General features: G+C 58.0%; 2 protein-coding genes across 4 annotated transcripts; one reads left to right on the forward strand and one right to left on the reverse strand.

Annotated features, from left to right (window-relative positions):
- Positions 1 to 10,507: 10,507 nt before the first annotated feature.
- On the reverse strand, positions 10,508 to 11,294 carry TMEM203 (transmembrane protein 203). The gene has a single exon (XM_027727120.2). The coding sequence runs from the start codon at positions 11,187 to 11,189 to the stop codon at positions 10,779 to 10,781; it is 411 nt and encodes a 136-aa protein (XP_027582921.1). The 5' UTR covers positions 11,190 to 11,294; the 3' UTR covers positions 10,508 to 10,778.
- On the forward strand, positions 11,208 to 26,462 carry NDOR1 (NADPH dependent diflavin oxidoreductase 1). 3 transcript variants are annotated; one of them, XM_039383968.1, is made up of 15 exons: positions 11,208 to 11,432; positions 12,535 to 12,669; positions 13,517 to 13,594; positions 13,883 to 13,980; positions 14,754 to 14,852; positions 15,490 to 15,591; positions 16,053 to 16,259; positions 16,604 to 16,725; positions 17,704 to 17,924; positions 18,321 to 18,428; positions 19,126 to 19,240; positions 20,184 to 20,330; positions 20,963 to 21,081; positions 23,525 to 23,619; positions 25,704 to 26,250. In XM_039383968.1, the coding sequence occupies exons 1-15, from the start codon at positions 11,322 to 11,324 to the stop codon at positions 25,741 to 25,743; spliced, it is 1,797 nt and encodes a 598-aa protein (XP_039239902.1). In that variant the 5' UTR covers positions 11,208 to 11,321; the 3' UTR covers positions 25,744 to 26,250. The 3 variants fall into 3 exon arrangements, with proteins under 3 accessions (XP_039239902.1, XP_027582920.1, XP_039239903.1); XM_027727119.2 differs by lacking the exon at positions 25,704 to 26,250 and adding an exon at positions 26,257 to 26,462 and having other exon boundaries at positions 11,209 to 11,432; XM_039383969.1 differs by lacking the exons at positions 11,208 to 11,432; positions 25,704 to 26,250 and adding exons at positions 11,808 to 12,280; positions 26,257 to 26,462.
- Positions 26,463 to 27,798: the final 1,336 nt, after the last annotated feature.

Below are 27,798 nucleotides of genomic sequence, written 5' to 3' on the forward strand. Positions count from 1 at the left end.
ACCCAAACACAGGAGAAAGGACACCTGGGAACATGCTGTCAGTGAGACACACCCCAAAAGGTGACACTGTCTCAAGCTGTGCCACTCAGAAATCCTGGTGGATAGTCAGATCTTTTCCTGGGAAAAGCAATATTAGGGTAAAATAGGAGGAGCAAAGGAGAGAGGGATTGGTTGCCCAGCAGCCTGGGACAGCTGTGACGGGATCACGACAATCTTCCACATCCAGCACCCACTCCTGCTCAGCTCCCTCCTACTGGGAAGGATCAGGTCTGGGAGGAACAAGAGAAACACTGCAAGGAACAGAGGAGAGCATGGGGAAACTGCGAAAACCCTCAGTGGGAGGAGAGGGGAGAGTGGCTGGTTGCATTTTACAAGCTGTCAGTAAGGTCAGCTCACCTGTGGCACTCCTGGCCCCACACCCAGATGTGTGTCTCAGGGCTGGCTCAGAGTCCTTACCGTGGCTCTGTGCTCCTTCGAGGGCAGCAAACCCACTTGGACTTGCCTTTTATATCCTTTGGAAGTGGATACTGTTGGAAAATCTTTCCCCCTTTATTTTCTCCCACAGATCATCAGCCTTAGGCAAAACTCTCTAATATCTGTTCTCCCGTTTGTCTTAGAGTTGTATTCATGGCCCAGCTCAGCATCTTCCTTATCTTCAGCCTGTTAGTCCCTCCTCCTCATTTGAATGGAATCACATGAAGGACACATCTCTCCTTTTAACCCTTGTCCCTCTGCCTCTCTGTGCTGTCACAACCCGCCCCCATTTCTGTTCTCTCTGCTTTCACCAGCCTTAACCTTCCCATTATGAATCTCTGTGAGGTCTGTAAGAGGTGGCAGTGATTTTTCCAGTATCCAATGCCCCGGAATCTCACATAGAGTGGTAGGTGCCTTGATAATAAGTTTTATTAGAATGAGATCACATCAGATGGGGAGGATGACCCTATGAGAGTGGTCTCGGCAATGCTGGCTGGGCTTTGCCAGGGGACACAGGAGAGGCCCAAATGACACTTTCATAGGCCAGCTGGGACTGTGGTCACCCCTTCCCTGTGTGTGACCCAGCCTTGTGCTGCTCCTGGGCTGGGGGTCCCTACAGGCCCCAAGGGGAGCTGAGGGAGTGGGGACATCCCCAGCTCTGTCAGGAGCCTCCCATTGCTCTGGGCAGGTTGGAGGCTCAGCAGGGCAGGCAGGGTGTCCCTTGGGCAGGGTGTCCCATGGGCAGGGTGTCCCATGGGCAGGGTATCCCACAGGCAGGATGTCCCATGGGCAGGGAATCCTGTGGGGAGGGAATCCCACAGGCGGGGAATCCCTCAGGCAGGGAATGCCACCCCAGCCCAGATCCCGCCCTGGGAGCGGAAGGGCTGGGGAGCACAGATCTGCCCTCTCTGGGCCACACAGCCAAGCTGCTTCCTGCTGATTGAGCCCCTGATAAGAGGCTGGCGGGGCTGTCACAAGGGCAATCTCCTGGAAAGACCCAGTTCCAGCTGCCTGGGCTGAGCTGAGTCACACAGGGCAATGCCTGGGGCGAAACTGGGGCTGTGCTGGGGAACCCTCACTGTGTCTGACCTTCCCAACTGTGCCTGACCTTCCCAACTGTGCCTGACCTTCCCAGGCACCTTCCCGGTGCTTTCAGAGGGCTGGCCATGTGCTCTGACAGTGCCACGCTGTGCCATTGGGGTGCAGCAGTCCCGGGGTGCTCCCCGTCCCTCACCGAGCTGGGGGCTGTGCTGGACCCTGCTGTTGGCCAGTCCCAGACCTCCAGGTCAGTCCCTCTTCCTTTTGCCCCAAATCTGGGCTCTTTCACCCTGTGTGCGAGAAGCTGATCCACGCATAGAGTTAGTTTTATTTCATACCTACGCAAAGATGGGTGCTGGGTGGTGACTCCACAAAGCTGGCACACCTTCAGCATGCCAGGTGCCCAGTTTTATACACTCAGGTCAATAGAAACCAGCATTTCCCTCTAGGTCATGACCTAAAGCTGCAGCCATTGGCTTTGCATTCTCTCCTTTCCATTTAAGGATACCTTGCACACTTATTTTACTACTCATGCTCTGTGGGGAAGGGGCTTATGTGAGTAAGGGGTGATCACAGCCTGTGGGCGGGGATTTTACAATGCTAATGAGCACAAAGGTCATACAAAGTTGGTCTTTGACTTTGTCATTTGATTCGTAGTGTCCTCCTGTTCTGTGCTTCTCAGGTCATGGCTCTCAGTTCCTGCAGGTTTGGTTATTCCCTCGTCTTTCATAAGTTCTTTTGTTTGTCCTGTCCTGTACTTTAGTGAATTTTTAACCTTCTCATTGTACTTCATTTCAAGAAATCCCCACTTTGAGACATAGGGATATGTCCACAGTACATTTCCCATAAGTCTCACCCTAGTTTTGGAAAAGCATAGTTGACTCTTACCTGAAAGAACAAAATCAACATATACTCTTTCATTTTGTGATGTGATGGTGCGTCAGTACAGTGTTTACAGGCTCATGGCACTTCGTTTCAACATCCCCATGGCAATCTCCTTTGGGGTGGCTCCTGGACTGGTGGCATGGATGTCTGGAGCCCAGAAGGTGCTACCACTCCTGCATTCCTATCTCCAAACAACACATAACCTTTGGATTCACATGGATTCAGTGGAAGGGGGTGATGAGTGTCCACTACCTTCCCTGCTCTGGAAAAGCCCCGTTGACTGCACAGGGCTGTTCTGAGCATGGGGGTCTCATCTCCACCCAGGACAGAGAGGCACCAAACAGCCCCAGTGCTTGTGTGACATTGCCAGTGCACCCAGAGCTGACCAAACCCTCCAGCTCCAAATCCAAACATGGGATGAACAACTCTTCACTTGACTTTTCCTGATCTTTCTTATAGTAAAGAAACAGACCCAGAGGTTTTGTTGGGGGGCTGTTCCCCCTCTTGCCCATGCTGGCCCCACGTGCAGCCCTGCACCTCTGCCAGATAATGCTGCCGTGGCTGGCCTCTGGCAGGGTGAGGACACCCTGGCTCTGTGATACACCCAGCCCTCAATTTTCTTCAGGTAATCCCACCCAAAGGGTTTTCTCTGCTGAAACACCAACTTTCAGGGTGATGTGGTGTCTGAGCACTGCAGGACCTGGAAGGGCCTGGGTGCCTGGCCCCCAGGGGCACCTGTTCTCACGTGGCTCCCCTTGGGTCCTTGGGGCCCATCAGCCCCAGCCCTGTTTGCCTTCAGGGCTGTGCTCTGCTGAGAGTGAAATGTGATATTTGCTCGTCATTGAAAAAGGGACCAAATGTCTCATTCTGACTTCAGATAGACAAATCTGCTGTGGAGAAGGGTGGCTAGAGTACACACACACCCCTGTTTGATCTGCTTTTGACATGTATTTGTTTGTCTGTGGCCTTTGAAGTGACTCTGAGACTCAGAAGGGAGTTGCCAGGCTGGTGCAGGGACTCAGTGGGGCTCGAGCCCAGCCATCACTGCCAGTCACTGGGATGACTGGTGTTTGTGAAATGAGATCACCCCCATCACTGACATCTTCCTGGTGCCTTCTGAAAGGAAACCACCCTGACTCAGGTCAAAAGGGAGTCTCTCATTTCCCCACCACTCAATTTCTGCACCATGAGGTCACCCCATTCCCGGGGGTGGGAGGTGCAGGCAGTGGCTTAATGCATGTCCCATGTCTGCAAGTGAGCTGCACCACTTGCTTCTGCCCCACATCCCCCTTCCAGACATACCCTTGGTCTTGCTGTGACTTGTCTCAGCAGGGACCAGCTCCAGCCCTACCATCCAGTCTGATTCCAGCAAAACTGGTGGAGTTGGGATCATCCCTTTTGGATGCCCTCACCTGCTGTTCCTGGCTGGCAAATAGCACACCAAACCTTCCCTCCTTCCAGCTGCCTTTTCCAGTGTGCATCCTGATTAAACATGGCCTGACTGTCCTGACTGTGACTGTCCTGGTGCCACCTCCCAGCTGGGGGTGCTCTGGGTCAGGGACCTGTGCCTGGAGCCAGCCCTTGTGCCACCCATGGGGCACCCCAGTCCATTCCCCTTCCCTGTGCGCAGCTACAACACAGCAGGGCCGGGTCTGGGAGTAGGTCCATCCCCCACAGTGCTCAGATGGGACTCAGGCAGGCACAGCACCTGCCTCCTTGTGAGAGCCCCAAAATTAATGATATCAATGACAGTATTTGGACACTGGCAGGGCAGGGTGCCTGGGCAGGGCCCCAGCTCCCTGCTGGGGGGATGTGCTGCCCAGCGCTGCCATGATGGGCTCCACGTCTGCTGGGATACACAGGGATGCTCCAGGAGGTTGAGGCTCTTACTCCCTCACCAGCTGTGTTGCCTGGGGGTGAGAGCATCAAGGTCAGGGTGTCTGGGATCTGGCTCACAAGAGCCCCAGGTGAGGGCTCTCCTCTGGCTCTGGACATCCTGAAGGGTTTTTCTTCCTAAGCACAGGGAAAACAGGATGAAGCACCCTCAGGGCATGATTTGCCTTTCCACTAATGTCACAGTGAATGCTTGGGGACAGCATGGGAGGGAGACTGAGGTGAGCAGTAGCTCTGGAGATGATTGATTGCCTCCAACACAATCAGTGGGGCCCCAAGAAAACAAGGCAGAAGGTGAAAGGACGATGTGATGGAGGTGTCTGTCCCTTAGCAAACACTGGAGAGTATTTGCAGGAGGCCATGAAACCTCTGGATATGAGAGGTCTGCTTTGAACTTCCAAACTGGTCTGGAGAAGGGCAGCTTGGGCCATGGTGGAGGCAGCTGCCCTGCCACGGTGCTGGGTGTGGATAGCAGATGTCCCATATCACCTCACTCCCTGTATCTCATGTCATCAGGCTGTGCCCCTCTCTAACACCTTTCTCCTCAAAGTCTCAGTAAAGCTTCTGGGAAGCTGCTCCAGGGAGTCTCCCTTCCTTCAACCTTTTCTCCTCCTACTCCTCGTGTCCCTGCTGCCCTGGTTGCTCCCCTCTGGGCTTTCAGCACTCGCTCCACACTTCTCACATCTTTCCAAGAGCTGTGACTGAACATGGACCTGCACTTTCATCTGCAGCCTTGCCATCATGGATGAAATCCTGGGAACAGCTACCCCGAAACTGGGGGCTGCAGCAGCTCAGGGCACCCCGGTGACATTTGCTGTGGCACACATGGGCCATTAGCCAAGGACACCCAAAGGCCCCTCTGGGGGCTCAGCTGCTGGTCACACCACTCCTTCCTCTCCAGCAAGGCTGTCACACACTGGTGAGGGGTGTCAGACTGTGGGAGCCTGGTTTTTTGGCAAACCTAGGTGAAACGCTCATCTCTCCATTTCCTAGGTGCTCTCCAAGAACTCTCTGACTGCTTGGCCCAATGTTCCCAGCAGCCAGAAGCTGAGATGATGTTAGACACATAGGTGAGACACAGCCCCTACACAAAAGACCAAAACAAAACAAAGCTAAAATAGGAGGATTCAGGAAGAGCTGGAAAGGTGGCTTGCAGGCAGGTCCACGGCTCTGAGGGGAACACATGTGGGGCACCCCTGGCAGGGGTGACCTACAGCTCCTCTCTCCACTGGCAGGGCAGAGTGATTCTTGGCAGGGCTGCCAGGCTCCCTCTGTTTTCCCAGCAGGACTGATCCAGCGCAGGCAGCCAAGGCCCTCACCTTGGTGAAGGGAACTGGTTTGTGTGTGAGATGACCAGACCACCCTGGTACCACCTCCCAGACCATGATTTGGTGTCAGCACACAGAGCTCAGGTAATGCTGGGGCAGAAACTTACCAAGGACCTGCTCTGCTGCAAATGTTGCTTTTGCCACCTCAAGATGCCATCCAGGCTCTCTCTGAACATTGAGACAGCCCAGCTTTGGGAACCAGGTGGGGGTTGGGTTCCCACTGCTGTTTGGGAGTGCTGAATAACAAAGCAGCAAGGGGCTGAGAGCACCAGCTGGCACATGAGGTTTGCAGGGGCTTGTAAGACTTGGTTTTACTTTTGGAACAGTTCCAGCTCTCTCCACATAACAGAACTGTGCCAGAGACACAGTCCAGCTCCCGGGGCTCAGCCACCAAGCCACAGCCAACTGTGTCACCCAGCCTGGTATCTGCACATCCCCCAGCACCAGTTCATCTGTGCTGGACACACATCACCCCCCAGCCATGGCCTTTGCTTGTTCAACCACACCACCCTCCTCTCCTCTCAGCCACCCTCGTGGGTGGGCAACTGCTCTGCTCAGAGCCCTGCCCTCGCACAGAGTCACAGAATCACTGAGCTTGGGAAAGATCTCTGAGATCATCAAATCCAAGCTGTGACCAATTCCCACCTTGTCCTCCAGCCCAGAGCACTGAGTGCCACGTCCAGGTGTTCCTTGGACACCTCCAGGGATGGAGACTCCACTGCCTCCCTGGGCAGCCCCTGCCAATGTTTAATCACCCTTTCTGTGAAGAAATTCCTCCTGATGCCCAAACTAAATCTCCCGTGGCACAGTTTGAGGTTGTCCTGTCCCTTGTTCCCTGGGAGCAAAGCCTGACACACTCCCCCCCTCAGCTGCACCTTTCTGTCAGGGAAGTCCTCATGGGACTTACCCTCCAGACCCTTCATCAGCTTCATTGCCCTTCTCTGGACTCGCTCCTGCACCTCAATGTCAGGAAGAATTGAGGGGCCCAGAACTGGACACAGAACACGAGGTGTGGTGTGGCCTCTCTTCCCACAAGCTTGGGAAAGGCTGGACACTGCTCAAAGGACAACCTCAGGGTCCTTCCAGGAAACAGCTCTGGCTCCTGACCAGAGCCACCCACCACACCGGGAGGTTAAAGCCACCACTGCACTGAGGAGGTCACACAGTCCCCAGGTGCTTCCCATGTCTAAATGCAGGGAGGGATGGAGGTCCCTTGGACCACCCATTCCCAGGTGTGTCCTTTGGGAGCCCTCTGGATGCTCAGGTCATGCTGGACCTCTGTTCTCTTAGTGCATGGAGCCCATCTGTGCTGTCCCAGGCAAGCTCTGCTCTGGAGATGCCACAGGGACACGGCAGCACTGGCTTTTCTCCTGCCAGTGTTCCCATCCCATATTTCGGATGTCTCTCCAAGAGCTGCTCCTGTCCCCGCAGGAGCTGGGACACACAGAGCAGGGTGGTACTGCTGGTACTGCCCCTCTGCCAGGGGGTGCTTGTTTGGCACCCAGGCTGGGCTGTGCAGAGGTTTCTTCCCCACCGGCCCGGGGGTTTGGAGGGGCTCAGGGCTGGGGTCCACAGCACCAGCCTAGGGAAGCTGTGCTGCTCCCCAGCGTGTCCACATGGCCAGAGCTCCGGGCTGGGAGCTGAGGCACTGATATGTGCTCTTGGGTTTGGGAAAGGCTCAGCTGGCAGCAATACCCAACACACCCACCTCAGCACAAGAATAAATCTAGAGGGGAGATTTTCATCTTTGCTAGAGCATGTTCCAGCATGGAAGAGTGTTGGTTTGAGACTTGAGGAGCCTCTGGCCTCATGCCAGGGAATGGCAGGGATCCCATGGCATGCACCGGGCAGGGCACGGGTGTCAGGGTCTGTCCCCTCCAGCTGTGCCAGCGGGTGGAGGATCCAGCGGGATTTCTCCAAGGCAGATGCTCCCAGAAGGAGTTCTGTGTGGCCACAGGCAGGTGTGTCAGAACTGCATGCTGCTGGCTGCCAGGGCAACGGCCCCTGGAAGGTTTGTTTCAGGACTTGGTGGCCCTGGGCACCGTGGGTGAGTCCTGGTAGGGGACACAGCTGGTCCCGGCTGACAGCAATCCCCCCCTCCCCTGGCACCCCCATCAAGGCAGCACCCCAAGTGCCATTGTGTCACTCTTATGTCCCCAGATGCCCTGGTAGGGTAATGCCTTACCTCAGAGGAGCAGAGCTGGGACACGTCGACCGCTGGCTCTTCCCCAAGGCAGCTGCAAAATGCTGTAAGAGCTGCTTGCAGGGGAGCTGGGCAGCACAGGGGGGATGTGGCACTGTGCCCCCATGTCAAACACCACGCCCTGCTGACAGGGCTGGTGTTAGTTTGGGGCTGATGGTCCTGCCGGGGTTGGGCAGCAGGAAACATCCCCGTTCCTGGGCAGCGTCGCAGCGAGGCTGAGGGATGTGTTCATCTGTTTGATCTTCTTTGGTTTTGATGAGCCCCTTCCTTAGTTTATTAATTAACTGGTGGTTGGGAGCTGTGGGAGTGTCCAAAGGCACCGCTGGTCCCCAGGGCCACTCAGTGAGTGTCCCCTCCTGACTCAGAGCTTTGCTGCTCATCTTGCTCCTCTTGGTGTCCCCCACCAGCTGCAGCTCCTGTTCCTCAGCCCTGGCAGCAGACACTGTACCCCGCCAGCCCCAGCTGTGCTCTCCTCCCACCTCCATGGCCCCCACACGGCCCTCCCCCTCCCCAGCGCCACAGCAGTGCCCCTGTGGCTGCTCTGACACAGCTCTTGTGATGGCAGGGGATGGGACACCCGTGGCCTGTGCACTCGGCTGACTGGGCGCATTGTGGGCACAACCACGTCACAGGGACACTGAGTGTGGGTGAACTCACACTGGTGTGAGGTGGAGGTGACAAGGAGCAGTTGGGCACCTCCTCCCAGGTGACATGTCCTTGGCCCAGGTAAGCAAATGGCTCCCAGTGGAGTGACCTGAGCACTTGGGGCCATTACAGCTCAGCCTTGGTGACACTGAGCCCTGGGAAACCACATCACAAGGGGAAGGAGGAGGAGCTCCTATGAGGCAGGTCCCTAAACCTAGGGCCCAGGTTGCACACCACCTCAGGGTGTGCAAGTATCACAGAATCACAGAGTATTCTGAGTTGGAAGGGACCACGAGGATCACCCAGTCCAGCTCCTGGCCCTGCACAGACACCCCAACAATCCCACCCTGTCCCTCAGAGTGTTTTCCAAACCCTCCTGGAGCTCTGGCAGCCTTGGGGCTGTGCCCACTGCCCTGGGGAGCCTGGTCAGTGCCAACCACCCTCTGGGGGAAGAACCTTTTCCTGAGATCCAACCTAACCCTGCCCTGACACAGCTCCAGGCCATTCCCTGGATCCTATCCCCTGGTCACAGAGAGCAGAGATCGGAGCTGCCCCTGCACTGCCCCTCGTGAGGAAGCTGCAAACCCCAATGAGTTTCCCCTCAGTCTGAAGTTCAGCCCCTTCTTGAGGCTGAACAAGCCAAGTGATCTCAGATGCTCCTTGTAAGGCCCCTCAAGGCCCTTCCCCATCCTCGTGTCCCTCCTTTGGACACTAACAGCTTCACATCTTTCTCATATTACAGCGCCCAAACTGCCCCCCAGCACTCGAGGTGAGGCTGCCCCAGACCAGAGCAGAGCAGGACAATCCCCTCCCTCAACGAAGGGAGGACTGAGCAAAGGGGGGATGGTGCTCCTGTCCTGTACTCACCCATGCCCTGGAGCCAGCCCAGGATGGGCCACCTGGAGTCACCGGGGACATGGAGCCAGGTGCTACCTGAATAGAGGCTAGTGGGAGCAGGTCACACTGAGCTTCTAATCCCCAGTATGGACCAGTCTGGGCTAAATATGTGTCAGTTTATGGATCCTGCTGGCCCGGGCTGCTGGTTGTCCCACTGCCATTCCACAACAGCCAGGATGAGCCGGCAGCGGCACCAAGGGACAGCCTCTGTCACTGATGGGAACCTCCTCAGTTCCCACCCCCTTTCCAGAGAGAAGAGCAGCAGCCACTGGTCCCGTTGTCATCAGAGGATCTCTTGGGGAGATCAGCCCGACCAATACATCCCTGGTGCCCCCTGGGTCTCTGAGCTGACAGAGCAGTGACACAGCTGTCTATAGGGCAGTTCCTGTCCCTGACCCCACCTGCACAGACCCCAGGGCAGAGGGGAGACTGGGGGGGCAGAGCCAGAGCTGGGCCAGGGAGGCTTCCCCTCCAGCCCTGGCTGCCAGGAGATGTTCTGTCAGAGGGAACATCAGCAGAACACACAGGTCTGTGACACACGAGGTGGGAAGGAGCACAGGCTGCTGGGCTGAGGGTGAGGGGCTCATCAGCCGTTCCCGACACCTTTGTGGTGGGAGCTGGACACCAGGGGTGCCAGGGTGTCCCTGGCACCGGGACCTCCCTGTGACACTGGTATCTTGACACCTTGGTCCACACTTCCACATGGAATACTGAACTCCTGCTCTCTGGGGTCTGAGCACAGTGTTTCACAGCAAAGTCAGGGTTCAGTGACACCCCCCTTCACAACTGGCATCAGCAGTGCATGGTCCTGCCCTTTGCCCTGCCCTCCCCGGCCTCCTACTTCCAGACGTAGGGAACGGAAGTGAAATCCAAAAAACATCTGCTAAAAACCACACGTATCAGTGTTCTCCGGCTCACAGCACAGCCCCACAAAACTCTGAGAGAGCTCTGATGGGATGAAGTGCTCAGGGAAGTGAGAGGACAGATGGGAATCAATGAGCTTTGCTGTAGGGCAGGGCAGAGGTCTGGGGGGTATGAAGGGATCTACAGCACGCACCCACCCACCCTCCAGGCAATTCCTGCTCTCAAAGCGGCAGTTTTAGGCACAACTGCTTTCTATGGAAAAAGTTTTAAATGAACCCCAATCCTTCAACGCACTTTTATTTTACAATAAAATAACTGGCACACCCAGCAGCGCTCGCAGGGCAGGACAACACGGGGGCTGGGAGGGCTGAAACAGGAACGCGGCACAACGGGAGTTTTTGGGGGAATGTGGTGCTCTGTGGCACGGCAGCGAGCTGGGGCAGCGACCAGCCTGTCACCAGCCTGTCACAGCCTGTCGCCGCCCTCTGCACAGGGATAACGCCGAGGGGAGCCGGAGGCCCGGGCCCGTCCCCCCGTCCCCGCGGGGACCCTCAGTTCACACGGCAGGCCCGGATCATGAGCAGTTGGAGCAGGATGAAGACGGGCGACATGATGAGCCCGTACCAGAGCTCCCGCGTGTGCTCCACCAGCTTCTGGCACAGCAGCATCTCGAACACGAACTTGAGGCTGAGGATGGTGAGGATCCAGAAGAGCCGCAGCACCGCCAGGCGCTTCTCGCCGTCCTGGAACAGCCGCACGGACACGATGGTGGTGAAGTAGGTGCTGAGCCCGTCGGCGGCGAAGAAGGGCACGAACACGACCCACCAGGAGAGCGCGGCGGCCGCGCCGTCCACCTTGAGCACGAGCAGCACCGTAAAGGCGAGCAGGGCCAGCGCGTGCAGCAGCAGCTCGAACGTGGCGAAGCCCAACCACTGCACGAGCTCCCGCAGGGAGAACAGCATGGTCCGGGGGCGCGGGGCAGAGCCGGGGAGCGGCACCGGCCCTGTCCGGGGCACCGGGCCCGACCCGCCCGGGGCTCGGCCCGCCCGGCGCGGGCGGCGCGCGGCGATGACGTCAAAGGGGCGCGGTGGTTGATGACGTCACAAGGAGTGCGGAACGGGCGGGGGAGCCCCCTCAGCCGCCGTGTGACGTCACGGGAGCGGTCGCACTGTGGTGACGTCACGGCGGGATGGGGCCTGTCCATGGTGAGTCCGAAGAGCCGGGAGATCCCCCAGGGATCCCGATCCCTGCGGCCCCTCTGCCCTGGGGACGGGCTTGGAAAACCGGGGGGGTTCACCTGGAGAAGGGAAGGATCCAGGAGAGCTCAGAGCCCCTTCCAGTGCCTAAAGGGGCTCCAGGAGAGCTGGAGAGGGACTGGGGACAGGACGAGGGGGAATGTATTTCCACTGCCAGAGGGCAGGGCTAGATGGGATATTGGGAAGGAATTGTTCGCTGTGAGGGTGGGGAGGCCCTGGCCCAGGCTGCCCAGAGAAGCTGTGGCTGCCCCTGGTTCCCTGGAAGTGTCCAAGGGCAGGTTGGACAGGACTTGGAGCATCCTGTTCTAGTGGAAGGTGTCCCTGCCCATGGCAGGATGTGGAATGGGATGAATGTGAAGATCCCTCCCAACCCAGATCAGTCTGTGATTCTGTGATTTTGTTTTTTATTATTATCATGTAATTTATTGTTAGTATTTTATGGGCACATGGTGACAGCAGCCGTTTGCAGCTCAGACATCCCTCTGGGCTGGATTCCCTGCAGGATTCCCTGTCACACACAGGGCCTTGCTCTTTGGCAGTGTGGCTGAGAGCAGTGTGTGTCTGATCACACCTTTCTCTGTCTCTGAGCTCCAGGCTCTTCCCCAGGCCTCTTCAAGTGAGGGGAATTCATAGGGCAGACAGGAAAGTTAAAACCAGCAATGGGGAACAGCCGATCCCAGGACTGCACTTACCCTGTGGGGATGAGGGCAGTTAAACGAGCCGGGATGTGCATTTTAGTCCCTCCATGCCCGGGCAGTGGGGACAAGGAGCATAGTGTGTCCCTGCTGCTCCTGCAGGCAAGGACACGGCGGTAATCCCTCAGCGCTGTGCAGGGGTGGGAAGAGAGCCCACGAGCCTTGTATCTCAGTGCTGGATCCCAGCTATTCACACCCCTGGGCTGTTTGCTGTGTCAGCCCCACACATGTCACCTTGACCCCCAGTCCCTGGTGCTCCTTTGGGTGGGGTTGGTGCTGCTGGGCCCAGGGCAGGCCCAGCTCTGCCCCCCCAGCTCCTTTCCCCTCTGGGTGGTGGCTCTGGTTTGTCTTTGCAGATGGCAGAACGGAAGCTCCTCGTTCTCTTTGGCAGCCAGACGGGGACGGCCCAAGACATGGCCGAGAGGATCGGGAGAGAGGCCGCGCGCCGGCACCTGCGGTGCAGGGTGGAGGCCCTGGACAGCTGTGACCTGGTGAGATGGGACACATGGGGGACTCTGGGCACTGCTGCTCCTGCTCCATCCCCACCAGCCCCATTTCTGCCACTTGGGCATCCTCCACCCTTGCTGTGATCTGCTGTGTGTCACCAGGGTCTGGCTCTGTGCCCTCCCTGGGGGCAGCTTGTGCTTAACTCAGCTCCCTTAACTCAGGTGGGTAAAGGGAGCAGGGACTCCTGGGATGGAGTCACAGACACTCAGCCTTTCCCTGCCAGGTGAGGGGCTGGTGCTGCAGGGAGTGGGTGGGCAGCAGATGCTGCTGCAGGGCCTATGGAGGAGCTTGTGCCGCGCAGGGCTGTGGGTTTTATTCCAAGCGTGGTCAGTCTGGGAGCTCACTGTGGTGTGGGCAGCCATGTGGGGACAGTCAGGACACGTATTTCGTAAATGACACAAGGGTTTGGGTTGGGAGGGACCTTAAAGATCATCCAATTCCACCCCTGGCCATGGGCACGGACACCTTCCACTAGAACAGGATGCTCCAAGCCCCGTCCAACCTGGCCTTGGACACTTCCAGGGATTCAGAGGCAGCCACAGCTTCTCTGGGCAACCTGTGCCAGGGCCTCCCCACCCTCACAGCCAACAATTCCTTCCCAATATCCCATCTAGCCCTGCCCTCTGGCAGTGGGAAGCCATTCCCCCTTGTCCTGTCCCTCCATCCCTTGTCCCAAGTCCCTTTCCAGCTCTCCTGGAGCCCCTTTATGCGCTGGAAGGGGCTCTCAGGTCTCCCTGGAGCCTTCTCTTCTCCAGGTGAACACCCTCAGCTCTCCCAGAGCAGTTTGTAGGCTGCTGACCTGGACATGCCTCTCCATGTCTGTGCCCACAGGCCAACCTCATCCATGAGCCACTGGTGGTGTTTGTGTGTGCAACCACTGGCCAGGGAGACCCACCTGATAACATGAAGGTAGGACATATTCCTGTCCATCTTGCTTTTATGTTCCTGATCCATGGAATTCTCTCTAGAAGCAGCTTGAGCAGTGGTTGTTTTTGGAGGGGGGAGCACCAGTCACTTCTCATGGGACATGAGCAGGGAGCTGGTGAGGGGGCTTTCAGAGGCCACCTCTGCAGGAGTGCTCCCCCCTGTGTTGGGGTTCAGGATGGGCCCGATGGGGGCAGAGCAGGGATCTGGGGGCTGGCAGGCAGGGCAGGCTGCCTGGGCAGCAGCAGGACTCCCCGGCCGTGTCCTCCGTAGATGTTCTGGCGGTTTCTGTTCCGGAAGAACCTGCCGCCCGGGTCCCTGTGCCAGCTGGACTACGCCGTGCTGGGCCTTGGCGACTCATCCTACCCCAAGTAAGCAGTTCTGCAGCTCCTGAATGGCTGCTCCTCACAGCGCTGGCTGCAGGAGGGACCAGAGGGGCTGGAGAACGGAGGGGGTGGGGGGAGACAGAGCCTGACTCTGGATGAAATGAAATGAAATGAAATTCCCACCAGCCTTAAAAATCCTTGCTCTACCAGCCTGTGTCCCTCCCAAATCTCAGGAATTAGGCTTCTGCCCATTTCTTCCCCCCCAGCCTCTCCAAGCAGGTCGTTTGCTGCAGTGGGTCTGACATCAGGTGTCAGTCATTTGTTGCAGCCGTTCAGTTTTCCATCTGAACTGCAGGGAAGCAACTTTGAGCCACAGCACAGGCTGTGCCACTTGCCAGTGGGCCATCAGGAGACATCAAACACAAATGGCAGCCAGCCCTGTTGGTACCAGTTCTATCCCAAAAGATTGTTCCCGTGTGCCTGAAAGAGCTGTGGTGGGAGGGGTAGGCGTGCCAGAGCTCCATGGGGCAGTGAGGGGCTGGAGTGAAGGAAGTGTTCTGAGTCCCTGAAGGGAAGCAGGACCTCCGTAAGTCCCTTCTGGGAGCTAGGCACAGCCCGTGAGGCCCAGCAAGTGGCAGGCAACTGCTCCTGTGAGTTGCCCTAGGTTGGGGCACAGACTGGGCAAGGCACAGGCCAGGTTGTGTTGCTGCCTCTGTGCTGCTCCTGTGGCCCTGGCAGCAGGTGCTGGCTTCTGTGGGCACTGCCTGCTGTGCTGCTGGAGCAGCCCTGCCTTCACAGCTGTGTTATTTTCTGCTTAGGTTTAATTTTGTTGCAAAGAAGCTGCACAAACGGGTGCTACAGCTTGGGGGCAACCCGCTGCTGCCAGTGGCCTTGGGAGATGACCAGCATGATCTGGGGTAAGAGCCATGGGGAGGTGTGGCAGGGGGAGCCCTGGGGTGCACTACAGCTCTGTCCTTGGGCTGCTGGCAGGGCTCTGTGTGCTTTACACACAGCCCTGCTGTGCCTGGGGAACAGCAGTGTGCTGCTCCCACCACGGGGCTGCTCCAGCAGCTCTGTGAACGTGCTGATCTCTGCTCATAACGCTTCTGTGCCAGGACCTGGGTCACCTGCTTCTCTGGGGTGTCCCACGACCCCCAGGATGTGCCAGCATCTCCTGGCTCAGCTCCAGTCCTGTTCAGAGCGGGGAATGGCTGTGTCACACAGCCACGTGCCTGCAGCAGCCTGACCTGTGCTCACCTGGCATGGGGCAGAGGCTCTGTGTGGCTCATGGAATTGGTGATGGCCACAGGTGGTGCTCAGGGGGCTTGTGCTTCTGTTCAGGTGTCAGTGGTTGGGCCCCATAGAGCAAGTGAGTGCTTAGAGTGTCTGAGACAAGTTTCCTCCCAGACCTGAAGCTGTAAGGGAACAGCCTGGGGTGACTGTGCAGTGCAAGGGGAGCAGGGCTGCCCCAGCATTGGGCAGGTGCAGGGGTAGCAGGGCTTGGGCCCTAAGGGATGATGATGTTCTGCTGCAGCCTGACTTTCCCTCTTGCAGGCCGGATGCAGTGGTTGATCCATGGCTTGTGGCCTTATGGGACAAGATCCTCACTTTGTATCCTCTCCCTCCTGGCCTTGAGATCATCAGCCTAGACACATGGTGGGTGCAGAGGGTGGGCAGGGTGGGCCCCAGCAGGGACTGGCTGCTGTGCAATGCCACACTTCCTTGGCTGTTCTCCAGAGTGGAGATGTGCTCTGCTTTGACCAGGAACCCTTCCCACACAGCTACTGGTGTCCCAAGTGTTCCTTGTTCTTCTCTCTGGATGGTGTGTCCCTTTGTCCCCCGCGGGTGTGTGTCAGCTGCCCCAGCCAGGTTGTGCCCATCTTGCCATCCTGATGTGCCTCTGCCCCTGGCAGAGTGTGTGTGCCCAGCCAGCCTCCCTCTGCCTGTTCTGGAGACTTTGGAATCTCCTGGCAGTCTGCATTGCATTCCCTTACAAAGCCAGCTCTGGGGAACAGGGATGATGGGTGGTGGATGCAGTGGGAAACTCCAGGCCTCGCCCTGGAGCAGCAGAGGAGCTGTGGCATGGAGTAACCACTGCATTGCTCTCCTCTCCACAGCCTGCCCCCAAAATACACCCTGCACTACCTGCCTGAGGACTCCCCACCCCCCGAGGGTGCCCTTCTCCAGCCGACAGCACTCAGGGCTGTTCCCTCCGAGCTCCGTCCCTTCGCTGCCCCCGTGGTGTCCAACCAGCGGGTCACGGCACAGTCCCACTTCCAGGACGTCCGGCTCATCGAGTTCGACATCACGGGCTCGGCGATCACGTGAGCATTTCCCTGACTCCCGCAAGCTTTGTCCTGTGGGACTGGGTCTCCTATAGCCTGCCTTCCTCTACCACTCCCTGTCTCCACTAATATGTGATGTTGCAGCCCTGAGGACGTGGTCCCCCTCCATGACAAAGTCAGGGGTGTGTGGCAGTGGGGGTCCTGCCCATGGACCAGTTCTCCTTGCCTGTCAATAAGAGAGCACGCTGGTGACACTGGGAATTAGCCTCCCCTGATGTGGTTGCTGGTCGGGGTGGACATGCCATGGCTGTGGCTTTGCCCCGTGGCTCTTCCCTGTGGCTCTGCCCCAGGGCTGTGCTCAGCAGCTCCTGCTGCATCCACAGGTTCAGTGCAGGGGACGTGGTGATGATCCAGCCCCAGAACTGCCCCGAGGACGTGCAGCAGTTTTGCCAGCTCCTGCGCCTGGACCCAGACAGACACTTTGTGCTGAAGCCCACGGAGCCTGGTAGGTCCTGCCCACTGCTCCTTTCCCTCCCTGCTGGGACAGGGCAGCCCCTGAGCACTGGCCCAGCCTGCAGCTTTGCTCTTCCTTTGCTGTAGACCTGGTTCATGGAGTTGGGAGTGTCAGATGGATACAGGACACCTGCCTGTCTGGCAGTATGGGGACTGTCCTTCTCTCCCAGTGCTGTGATCGTGTGCATCCTGCACAGGGTCAGGGTGACTGTGGGAGGAATCCAGCAGTGCCAGGTTCCACCTGGGCCTTGTGCCTTGGCAGCGCCTTGCACAGGGTGGTGAGGATCCTGCAGCCTCCTCAGACCCAGGTCATGAAACCTGTGCTTCCTTGTAAGGGGAGTGCAGGTCTCCCCACTCTAACCCCACGGACCTCCTGCAGGTGTTTCTGCAGCCACAAATGAGCTCTAAAACCAGAGAAACCCCTTGGAGGCCCCTCAGAGCCCTTGGTGGCTCTGCAGTCTCAATGGAATTGGGACAGTTTTCTCTCCTGTCTCCTGAGCACCTATTCCCCTTCCACCTTTCCTGTGTCTGTCCGTGCTGGAATTTTTGCCTGGCAGGCAAACCCAAGAAAAATTCAGGCTGCTCCTCACACCCCTTGGGACATACAAAGGAAACAAGGACAGGCTGACACATGACACTACTGGTTATTTCCACTGCATTGTGTGCAGAATGGGTGGGAGCCATATGGATAAGGCATTATCCCAAAGCACTTCCCAAAAGCAAGGGACAGCTGAACACCACTGACTTCCTCTGTTGCCAAATCTGTGGGCTTGAAAAGCAAACTGGGGAGAGTGGGAGGGAGTGAGGCCCCATGGTGGGAGCAGTGGGAGCTGAAGTTGGCTCCACTGGGGCATTGGTGCAGTGTGTGGGTGCCCACAGGCAGCAGGGCTGCCCTGGCGTGGGGACAGGCAGTGCCAGGCATCCGGCCCCAGGGCTGGCCCTGAGCTCTCCCTGCTGCCTTGCCTTGCAGGCACATCCCTCCCTCCCCTCTTGCCACAGCCCTGCACCATCCGGCACCTGGTCACCCACTACCTGGACATCTCCTGCGTGCCACGGCGCTCCTTCTTCGAGCTCCTCTCCTACTTCTCCACCAACGAGCTGGAGCGGGAGAAGCTGCAGGAGTTCAGCTCTGCTCAGGGCCAGGAGGAGCTGTACAGCTACTGCAACCGGCCCCGCAGGACCACGCTGGAGGTGAGGCTGGGCAGCAGGACACACCTGCTCCATTGGGGCTGTGCCAGGCCAGAAAGCACCCAGGCAGATGATCAGCCATAATTTCTTGGCTGGGGAATTTAATCTACTTCACCCTCTTTATGAAGTGTCTGTGAATTTCCACTGGCAGTTAAGACCAGCTGTAGATCCTTCTCGCTCTGAGGTGGGCTCTCTGCTGCAGCCTGGGAGGCAGAGGGCAATGAACACAGTCGGGTGGTTGGTGCTCAGAGGTGCCCCGTGGGGTGCCTCTGGTTGAGGGCAGCGTGGCACAGCCATGTGGGACAGCCTCTGGCACACTGAGAGCAGGCAGGCTGCCTTCTAGGGGGATGCAGGTTGTCTTCTGGGGTGCAGCAGGCCTCACCCCTCTTGGCTTTGCAGGCCCTGTGGGATTTCCCTCACACCACGTGTGCCATTCCAGCTGATTACCTGCTGGACCTCATCCCTCGCATCAGACCCCGTGCCTTCTCCATCGCCTCCTCCCTGCTGGTAAGAGCTCAGCCCCTTAGGCCTCGTGTCAGGCTCTAAGCTGGGGGTATGGCAGGGCCTGGGCTGGCTGTGCATGCCTTGGGTGTCCAAGCACTACTCCCAGGCCCCTGAACACCCACAGCCCACCCAAACCCCTGCTCTGCAGTGAGTCTGCAGCAGCCTGACCTGCTGGTGCCAACCTCAGGGCTGTGCCAGCCTCCAGATTAGGGCGCTTGCTCTCCTGCAGCCCAATAAGTGCTGTCCCACTGCTCCTCAGAGGTCTGGTGTCCTTGTCACCAGAAGCAGTGGGATGTGGTGCCGTGAAGGCTGAGAGTGCCCCGGGTGGCCCTGGCAAGCAGGAGTGCTGCTCCCTGTGCTGCCGGGAGGTGGCAGTGGGACCTGGCCCCGGTGCTGGCAGACATCAGCCCAATGCACGGCTGGATTTGTCCTCCATGGGGGCCTCTTGGCTTGGACGGTCACTGTCACTGTTGACAACTGTGCAGAGCATTCCTGCAGCAGTGCTGCTCTGGGAAAAAACATTGGAAAGGTTTTGGGCAAGGGCGTGCTCCATTCTAAGTGGCTGTTTTGGGCTAGGATGATGTGTAGGCACCCTGGCAGGAGCTGGGCACAGGTTTTGTCCCTGGAGGAGGTGCTGGGCCCTTCCTGTGAAACTGTGCTGGGTATCTCCTCATTTCTCGTGGCTCTTGTCTGGACACAGGCTCACCCTGACAGGATCCAGATCCTCATGGCAGTGGTGCAGTACAAGACACGGCTCAGCAAACCCCGCCGTGGGCTCTGCTCTACCTGGCTGGCTTCTCTCAATCCAGAGCAAGGTAATTGCTTGGACTCTGTGTGCTTGTCACAGCACCCAGCAGTGACCCCTTGGGACCTTGGTGGAGCTGTGTGTGTGCTGGCCACGTGCTGGAGCTGCCTGGGTCCTGGCTGGAGCACCACCTCCGTGGGGGCTGGAGCACACTTGCTTGGCAGGATAAGCTGAACTCACAGGTAGCTGTTCTTCCTTGCTGCTCCCATCTTCTTCAGAGCATGGTGTGCTCCTCTAGCGTCCTCTGAGCTCCTGGTTTTCTCCCAGCTGCTTGACCCTCCTGCTCCCGAGTGTACCCTGCTGTCCCCCTGATGGCTGCTCCTGGTGTCCTGGAGCTGGTAATATTCTGACTGCTGGACACCTCCAGCCCCACAGCCCCAGCTCTGGGAAGGCTGGTCCTTCCTTTGAGCGCATCCACCCTGTCCTGCAAAGCCTGTGTGTGCTGCTCATCTGCTCCAACCACAAACCACCTCCAGTGGGTCCCCACGCAAATGTGACAACCTCATGGGGTCTCCCAACTGCAGAGTGGTAGAGAATTCCTCTGTATGGGTCCAGGGCAAGACAGGGGCTTCTCAGAGTACCTCCATGGGGCTCTTCACCCAGATGAGTTAAGTGTGGCCTCCCTTCCATCCAGCCAGGTTGGGATCTCTGCCTGCCTTCCCTGCTGTCCTCCCTGGCACGGGCTGTGTGAGGAGAAGGCTGTCCCACAGCCCGGGTGCTGAGGGGCTCTTGCCTTGCCCTGGGGTTCACTCAGGTTCTTGCAGAGGAGATGCTGAGACAGCTGAAGCACTTTTCACACGCACAGGGTGTGCCCTTGGTGCTTGGGGTGGTGAGCCAGGTGCTGTTCATGTCTTTGGAGCATCCTGGAAGAGCTGGATGCCTGGCTCCCCCTCTGCAGGCTGTGCCAGGGACAGGGATGGTGGAGTGATGCTATTCAGTCTGTTTGTTTGCAGGTGATGTCCGGGTGCCTCTTTGGGTGAAGAAAGGAGGAATGAAGTTCCCAGCTGACCCTGCCACCCCCGTGATCATGATTGGCCCTGGCACAGGGGTGGCACCTTTCCGAGCAGCGATACAGGAGCGGGTGGCACAGGGACGTAGAGGTGAGGGGTGGTCCTGGGAGGGATTTGGGGTGCCCCTCGCTGCAGACAGGTCTGTGTCAGCAGACAGCAAGGAGGGACTGGGGGCTTGTGAGGGTGTGGACGGGTGCAGGGTTTGCTGTGTTTGAGTGGGAGCAAGCTGGGCTCAGGGGCAGGTGAGGACCAGAGCCTGTGTGTGCAACCTGTGCTGCAGGGCAGCTCCTTGGGTCAGCATAGGGCTCTGCAGAGGCTTCCTTGGCTCTCTGAGAGTGAAGATGGGTTACTGAGCTCATCTGCTCCTGCACAAGGAGTTGTGCCTCTGCCCTTGTCCCGTTCTCATTCCCCTGACTCAGCCATGAGTCTCAGCAGGAAGCTGAGGCTGGTGGAGGGGAACAGGCAGCCTTTGGGGACAATTTTTGCTCTACCTGCTCCCCACCTCCTGCTTTTCCAGTACACAGGGGCCTCTGGTTGCCGCAGGTCACTTGGCTTCATGCTCACGTGGCTCCTGGCTCTTCCAGGCCTGGGCTGCCAGGCAGGTGCAGCAGAGAGGTGGAAGCCTCTGCTCTCAGCCCCAGGTCCCGTGGGCAGCAGCAGTGCCCAGCACTCACAGGGCATTCGGTCCTCCCAGCACAGCCCCTGTGCTCTGCTCTCTGCAGGGAACTGCCTCTTCTTTGGCTGTCGACAGAAATCCAAGGACTTCTACTGCCAGGCAGAGTGGGAAGAGCTGGTGGCAAAGGGCTTCCTGACACTCTTCACAGCCTTCTCCAGGGACCAGGTTAGTTCCCAGAGGAGGAGGGTGGATACAGAAGTGTCTCAGCCAGCACTGATGAGACTCTGTCAGTGTGTCTGTCCTCTGTAGCTGTTGGCATGGCCTGTGAGGAATCTAGTGGGGTGGCACAGTGTCACCTCTCTGCCCCACACACCTCGGTGCTGGCTGGGATTTGCACCCCAGCTCTGCAGTGCCGGGGCCCTGCCGGGACATGTGTGACTGGAAAGGCTGCTGGTGCGGGGCTGGAGAGCACTGGAGCAGATAAGGCATTAGCCAGCTTTGCTTGGCTGGACCACGTGAGTGATAAAAGGCTCACAAGCCTCTCGGAGGGTTACCAGGCAATAATTTTCCTTGGTTAAGTACCACCCTTCTCACTGTGTCCCTCTGAGCAGTGGCTGAGCCCAGGGAGCTTGGCCTCTGTGCCAGCTCTCCCCAGGTCTCAGCCATACAGGAGAAAGTTCCCTGTAGGTACAAGCATCCCCACAACTCAGCCCCTCACTTTGCTCCCTGGTTTCCTAGACAGTGTCTGTGGTGAGCAGCTCTCATTCTCAGGGCTGCAGGGCTTTTTATGCTGCCAGAGAGGCTCCCTGAGCTGGGGTTCTGTTTCACTGCCTTGCCCTGTCCCTTGATGGCACTGAAAGCTCAGCCTGGCTTTGGAACAGAGATCTGATAAAAAGGGAATGGGGATCTTACAGTAGCTCAGCTGCACCAGCCCTTTCTCCTGACTGTGTGCATGTGTTGACATGAGTCCAGCATCTTTTATGCACTCACTTGTAAGGCATGAGCTGGATGCTTCTGTGAAGGCTTTCCAAGTCTGTGATGAACAGGAGCAGCACTGCAGAGGGTTCTTGGTTGACCAGTGAAGGGGGGACCTGCTGCTCCCGGAGTCTAGAGAGCGGCCAGAGCCACCTCCTGCCCTCACAGACTCTGGAGGGATGGGACTCCCATGGGAGTCCCTTCCTGCTCCACAGGCCAAAGCACTTTGTCCTGAGAGTCTCCTGCCCCTGAGCCGTGCCGGGAGGTGAGCAGGAGCACAGCCAGGTGGGATGAGCTGCATTGGGCCGTTGTACCTTGGGCTTCAGGAGATACCACAGCCCTTAACTCATCAAAAATTTTGTTGTCAAAGAGCCAGGCAGGGGCTGAGATGCTCCATAGCTGAACAGGATTTCCGTCTTCTCTCTTAAGGTGCCCTTTGCAGTGACCTCCTGTCACGTCACGGTGCAGACTGATCCCAGCCTAACGTGGCTGCCTCTAACTCTGAGCAGGATGCCCCAGGGTTTAGCTGAGACACTGTGACCCCAGTTTGTCACTGGAGTGCTCCGGTTTCTGGGCAGTTGCAGGTCCTTAAATGACCCCCTGAGAGCCCCAGCCTGGCTGGCAGGGCCTCTGGCAGCACTCAGCTCATTACTGTTAACGATGTGAGGCAAAGCTGAGAGCTGAGGTGCTCGTGATGGGCATCACCACTCAGAGCTGTGGAGCCGTGCCCAGGTCGACCTGGCACTCCAGTACAATCAGCCAGTGGGGCTGTGGGACCTGCTGCCCACGTGGGGACCAGCTCCTGTGACAGCCAGGGCTGGTGCTGCTCGGGGTTGTTCCCACACACACCTCCAGCCTGCAGCACACAGGGCCCTGAGCCACAGCGAGAGCCGTGCTGGTGTTGGGGCTGGACGTGGGGAGGGGGTGTGGGGAGGGGGCTGTGCCTGTGGCTCAGCTCACTGCTGTGCAAAACCGGGTGTAGTGGGATGCCCAGCACGGGACCTGGCCTTCATCACAGTGTCCCCCTTGTCACAGGAGCCTTCTGGGCCAGCAGTGAGTTCAGGCACGTTAGCAATGGTGTTCTCTTGGGCAGGAGCCAGGGCTGTAGGCAGTTGCTTGGATTCTTGAAGTCTTGAGGATTAACCCTTTGGGAACTCTCCTTAGTTGGGCTGTACTGTGCCAAAAGCCAGTCCCTGAGCACAGTGGAGAGGCAGGGAATGGGACCAAGACCATCCCTCCAAGTTTTCTGCCCTTCCAAGATGTTTCAGGTCTGCAGCAGCCAGGGGTGTGGGGAAGGGTCCCTATCCTGCAGGAAATTTGGCACAGGGAGGCCACAGAGCCTCCTCTGCCTGTGCTGGGAGAAAAGGGGAGAGGGCAGGAAGGAAATCCTCATGGGGCCTCCCCACCTCATGGTCTTAGCCAGTGGACACCTAAAGAGTTGGGAGGGCTACTTTGTCCTCACTGAAGCTCCTGCTGCTGCACCAATTTCCCTCCAGCCCATCTCAGTGCACTGACATCAGATGTGGGGTTCCCCTTCCCTGTGTGGTCATTGATCCAACTGCTTTCCCAGTGCCCCTGCTCTGGGGGGCTGTGCTGTCCTGAGCCCTTGCAAACAGCCCCTGAGAAGAGTCCTGAGAGCAGGAGCTGTGGCTGCTGCCAGGGCTGGCAGGCTCAGTGCCCTGTTTACCCGCAGGAGGAGAAGGTTTATGTTCAGCACCGCATCCAGGAGAACCGGAGGCTGGTGTGGGAGCTGCTGAGCACTGGGAATGCTCATGTCTACCTGGCTGGGTGAGTGAGGGGTCTCTGCGCAGGGACTGGGGGAGTGGGGCTGCGTGTTGCTGCTTCTCCACCTGCTTGGAGACATTCCCTCGGCTCAGCCCCTGGAGTGAGCACACTCCGTACCCCGACAGGTCCCTGCGGGCTGCAGTGGCTGTTGCAGAGGGACAGCTCGTTCCTCCTCTCCCTGTGTCCTGCTCTGTAAGCCCTGGGCTCAGAGGGTTGTTTCTCACTTGAAATCAGAGAAAAGGGTTGTGTGGTGCCCATGGCCACTCATGTGGGCAGAAGGTTTTGAAAGCATAATATACCAGGGCTCCAGAGCAACAGCTTTGGGACCCCTGGCATGTTCTGTCTGGCTCTTCACACGCAAAACTGCCTCCCGGGGCAGGGACAAGACTGGCACCACAGCCAGTCTCCTTTGACAGCACAGTCATTCTCCAGGTGGTTGTCTTGGACTAGTTGGACATCTTGAACTGCTGGCCAAAGGTGGAGTGTGGTCTTTGGAGGCAGAGCATTGGCAGCTCTGCTCTGAGCTCTGTGCCTCTTTTCCTGGGCAGAGCCCTTGACCTGCCTGCCCTCGTGACTCCCTGCACAACAGGGAGGAGAGGGGACTGCTCCCCATTGCCCAGGGTGAGGGTTGTGAAATGCTCTGGGCTCTTGAGCTGGCAAGAGGCTGGTGATGGTGTTTGTGGTGCACCCCGTGACCTGGAAAGGGCTGTGCAAACCTGGGCCTTGCTGTCGACACGAGCAGCAATTGCAGGAGGCTCCTTCCTGCCTGTCCTGTGCAACAGCCGGAACTTCCCCGGCGCCTCGTGGGGCCAGACTGGCCTTGCTGCATTCCTGGGAGAGGGAGATTCTTGTTTACTGCCCAGGAAGTGGAGGCCAGGTCTCCCGCCACACTGTCTGTCACTGCTGCCTGCACTGCTGCCTGTGCTGCCGGGCCTCGCTGCACTGCAGGGCTTCCTGGGCCCTTACCCCAAACTGGGCCCTCCTACCCTTGGATCTGGGCTTCAGGTTTGGTGCACTTGGGACGTGAGTTGTGCCACCATCCACAGCCCAAATGCTGAGACTATTGGGCAGCTGTTGGGTCCTTCTTCCATCCCCTTTCCTACTGTTCTTCTTTGATCCTATTCCCTACTTTCTGGTGCTGACAGAGATACCCTGGGGACTCCCAAAAGAGGATCAATGTCTTGGAAAGAACAGGGCTTGCACAACTGTCCCTATGGCAGGATTTTGGGTGGCCGTGAGGATGGTGTTTTGGGTGTCGGGGTTGCTCTGAGGCTGAGGGCCTTGTCCCTAGCACAGGGTGTCCCTCAGCCCCCATCAGGCAGGTGGGATCCTTGTCCTCCCTGTACAAGTGTCCACTTGCAGAGGGCACTGTCCCTCCCCTACTGAACAGCCCACACTATGTGGAAAGACTCCCAGGATCACCCTTCTCTTTCCTGGCCCACAGATTCTGAACTGCCTGTGGGGTGCCAGACAGGAAGGTGCAGGTGGGCAAGCCCGAAAATGGCCTTTTCCCCCCTAAAAACAGTATTCAGAGTTTCAGCCAGACTAAGATAAAGTGAGTCCTGAGCTGTGTGTCCCTGAGCAGTGTCCCTGGGTCATGTCTGCCTTCAGCCAGGCCAGCTCTGGGGAGCCAGGGCTGTATCTGCTACAGAATTGTTCCCAGCTTGTCTTGCCCAGGGGCAAAAAGGTTGAAAATGTCTCTCTTTTTCTGAAAAAAATAGCTATTTGACATGTTTTCCATCACAAAGCTCGGCTCCATTATCTTGTACTTGCATATCACTGCCTGACTCAGAAACAATAGACTCTTCCAAAAAAAGAAGACCTCCTTTCTGGGTATTTTGGGATGTTAATCAGCTTCAAACAGCAAGTCAGAATTCTGCCTTGTTCTTGGGAAACAGCAAGGACGTTGCCAGATGCTCGTGCCAATTGGAGCAACCTGGGGAATTTTTTATTAGATTTTTTTTTTGTCGCACAGGCAGTTCATCAAATGAAACTCTATCCAGGAAAAAAAGTCTGAATTTCTGATTTCCCCTAAGAAATAATTGTGCTTGAAAGCACTGAATTCTATTTGGGTATTTTTTGCACGGGGGCTCGTGTCTTCTCTATTTCTCTTATTTTGAAGTTTGAACTGGCTTCAGTTCCAAATGTCACCATCAAACCAATCATCTTGGATTTCCTGAGAGCTGGCAGCAGCAGGACGGGAGCGGCTGCTCCTTCCCAGCAGTCTCTTACCCAGCTCAGGATCAGACATGTTTGACTTTGAGTGATTCCTGAGATGAAAGGACAGTTTCCTGCCCTCCTGCCAATAAATTCCAACTCTATGCATATTCCTTGTGTCCCTCTAATGAGGATGCTGGCAAATGGAGCCATGTGGGGCTGCAGTTCAGGCTGCCGAGCTGTGATGCTCCTTCCCCGAGGTCTGGGTACTGCAAATGCCTGCACTGGGAAACCCTGTGGATAATGGGGCTGCTCTCGAGGGAGGGGTAGGATGACAAGCCTGTCATTTATCCCGTGCCAGGCAGCCCATGTGGCAGGGTGAGACAGATTCTCACTGCCCTGCTGCCCCCTGGTCCCAGAGCACTGGGGTGCTGCCCCTGGTTTTCCTTTCTCGCTGCATTGTGCCCCTGCTCTGTCCCCCAGGAATGCCAAGCAGATGCCGGTGGCGGTGGCCGAGGCCCTGCAGTCAGTGCTGCAGCTGGAGGGTGGCCTGTCGCCCTCGGAAGCAGAGGAGCATTTAACAGCCCTGGAACGGTCCCAGCGCTTCCAGTCTGAAACCTGGTCCTAAGCCTGGCTCCCTGCCTCCCCCTTCCCCACAAACTGTCTGAATAAAGGAGCCAGCACAGTGATCTGCCTCTGGCATCTTCCTTGAGCTGGGGTTACCCCAGCCTGGGCAGAGGCCTGTCCGAGGGGGTGGATTTACCCAACCAGCCCTTCCCTGATGGCAGCAGGGTGGGAGGGTGGGTAGGAGGGGGCTGTCTCCTGGGGGGCTGTGTTTGGCTCCCCATGCCCAATCTCCACTGGAGCAGAGGTCAGGGGTCTCTGGGGGGATGCTGCTGGCTGATCTGCTGTCCCAGGGGCTCCAGCCCCGGGGGTCTCCATGAAGGGTGGGCAGCACTGCTGGGCATTGCTGGAGCCAGCAATGGCAGTGGCCACTGTTTGAGGTAGGGCCCAGAGGAAGTGAAGTGTTGCATGGGAGTCTCTCCACCCTGGCATTAGTCAGCAGCGTTTGCTGCAGGAGGAGGTTGCCTGGACAGACCTGTTCCCCCTGTCTCCAGTGGCCAAGGCCAGCAGGGACAGGCACAGGAGGAAGCCTCGATCCCTCTGTCTCTGCCGCCGGTTCATCATCCTGAGCCTGCCTAATGCTGAGGTCTGAGCTCTGTGTGCCAGCTCCTGCTGAGTTATTGCCTTCCCTGCTCTGCTGCATCTGTCCTCCACCCCATCCTGGGAGCTGCTTCCAGCCCTTTCCCTGCAGCCTTGGGGTTGTGCACCCTCCTGGCCCTGCCAATGTCCCAGTGGGACCAGTGCCACCACCTTCCTCCCCCAGTTCAGCAAACTGGGTGCCACCATGTAAATAGCAATTAGGACCCAGGGCATGAATCAGCCAGGGACAGTCCCTGGGAGCAGGCTGGGACAGGAAGAGACAGCAATGCCACACCACACCTGTGACCCAGCCACCCTCCCACGCTCCGAGTCATGGGGTCTTGCAGGGGAGAGCAGAGCCCCAGGGCATCGCTCGAGCTGTGGCACCACAGGGAGGGGGAACAGGGTGGTTTTGGGGCTCCCCACCCCTCTATTTTGCCCTGAGGAGCTCCTGCACTTGCAGCCCCTGGCTGGACTGAGTGTCCCCATGGCCCAGGGACAGCCCCGGGGGACAGTGCAGAGCTCCTGCATGGCAGTCATCATGCTGGTGACACCATCCCCTCATCCAGGCAGGATACTTCCTTCCAAGCCCTGCAAACTGCTTGTGGGATATGGCAGGGAGAGATGGCCCAGCACAGGGACTGACCTGGGGGATAGGGAGCTGGACTGGAGCAGCACAGGGCCCGTGCTGGGCGGCTGTACTGTCTCTGAGCGGGGAGACAGCGCTGGGGGAACACAGGGCTTGTGCTGGGGGGCTGTGCTGGCTGAGCACAGGAGCAGTGCTGGGAGGCTGTGCTGGTCTCTGAGCTGGGGGCTGTACTG

This window comes from Pipra filicauda, unplaced genomic scaffold (assembly GCF_003945595.2).
Source record: "Pipra filicauda isolate LSUMZ 115617 unplaced genomic scaffold, ASM394559v2 scaffold333_size800053_pilon, whole genome shotgun sequence".
NCBI classification, from domain to species: Eukaryota; Metazoa; Chordata; class Aves; order Passeriformes; family Pipridae; genus Pipra; species Pipra filicauda.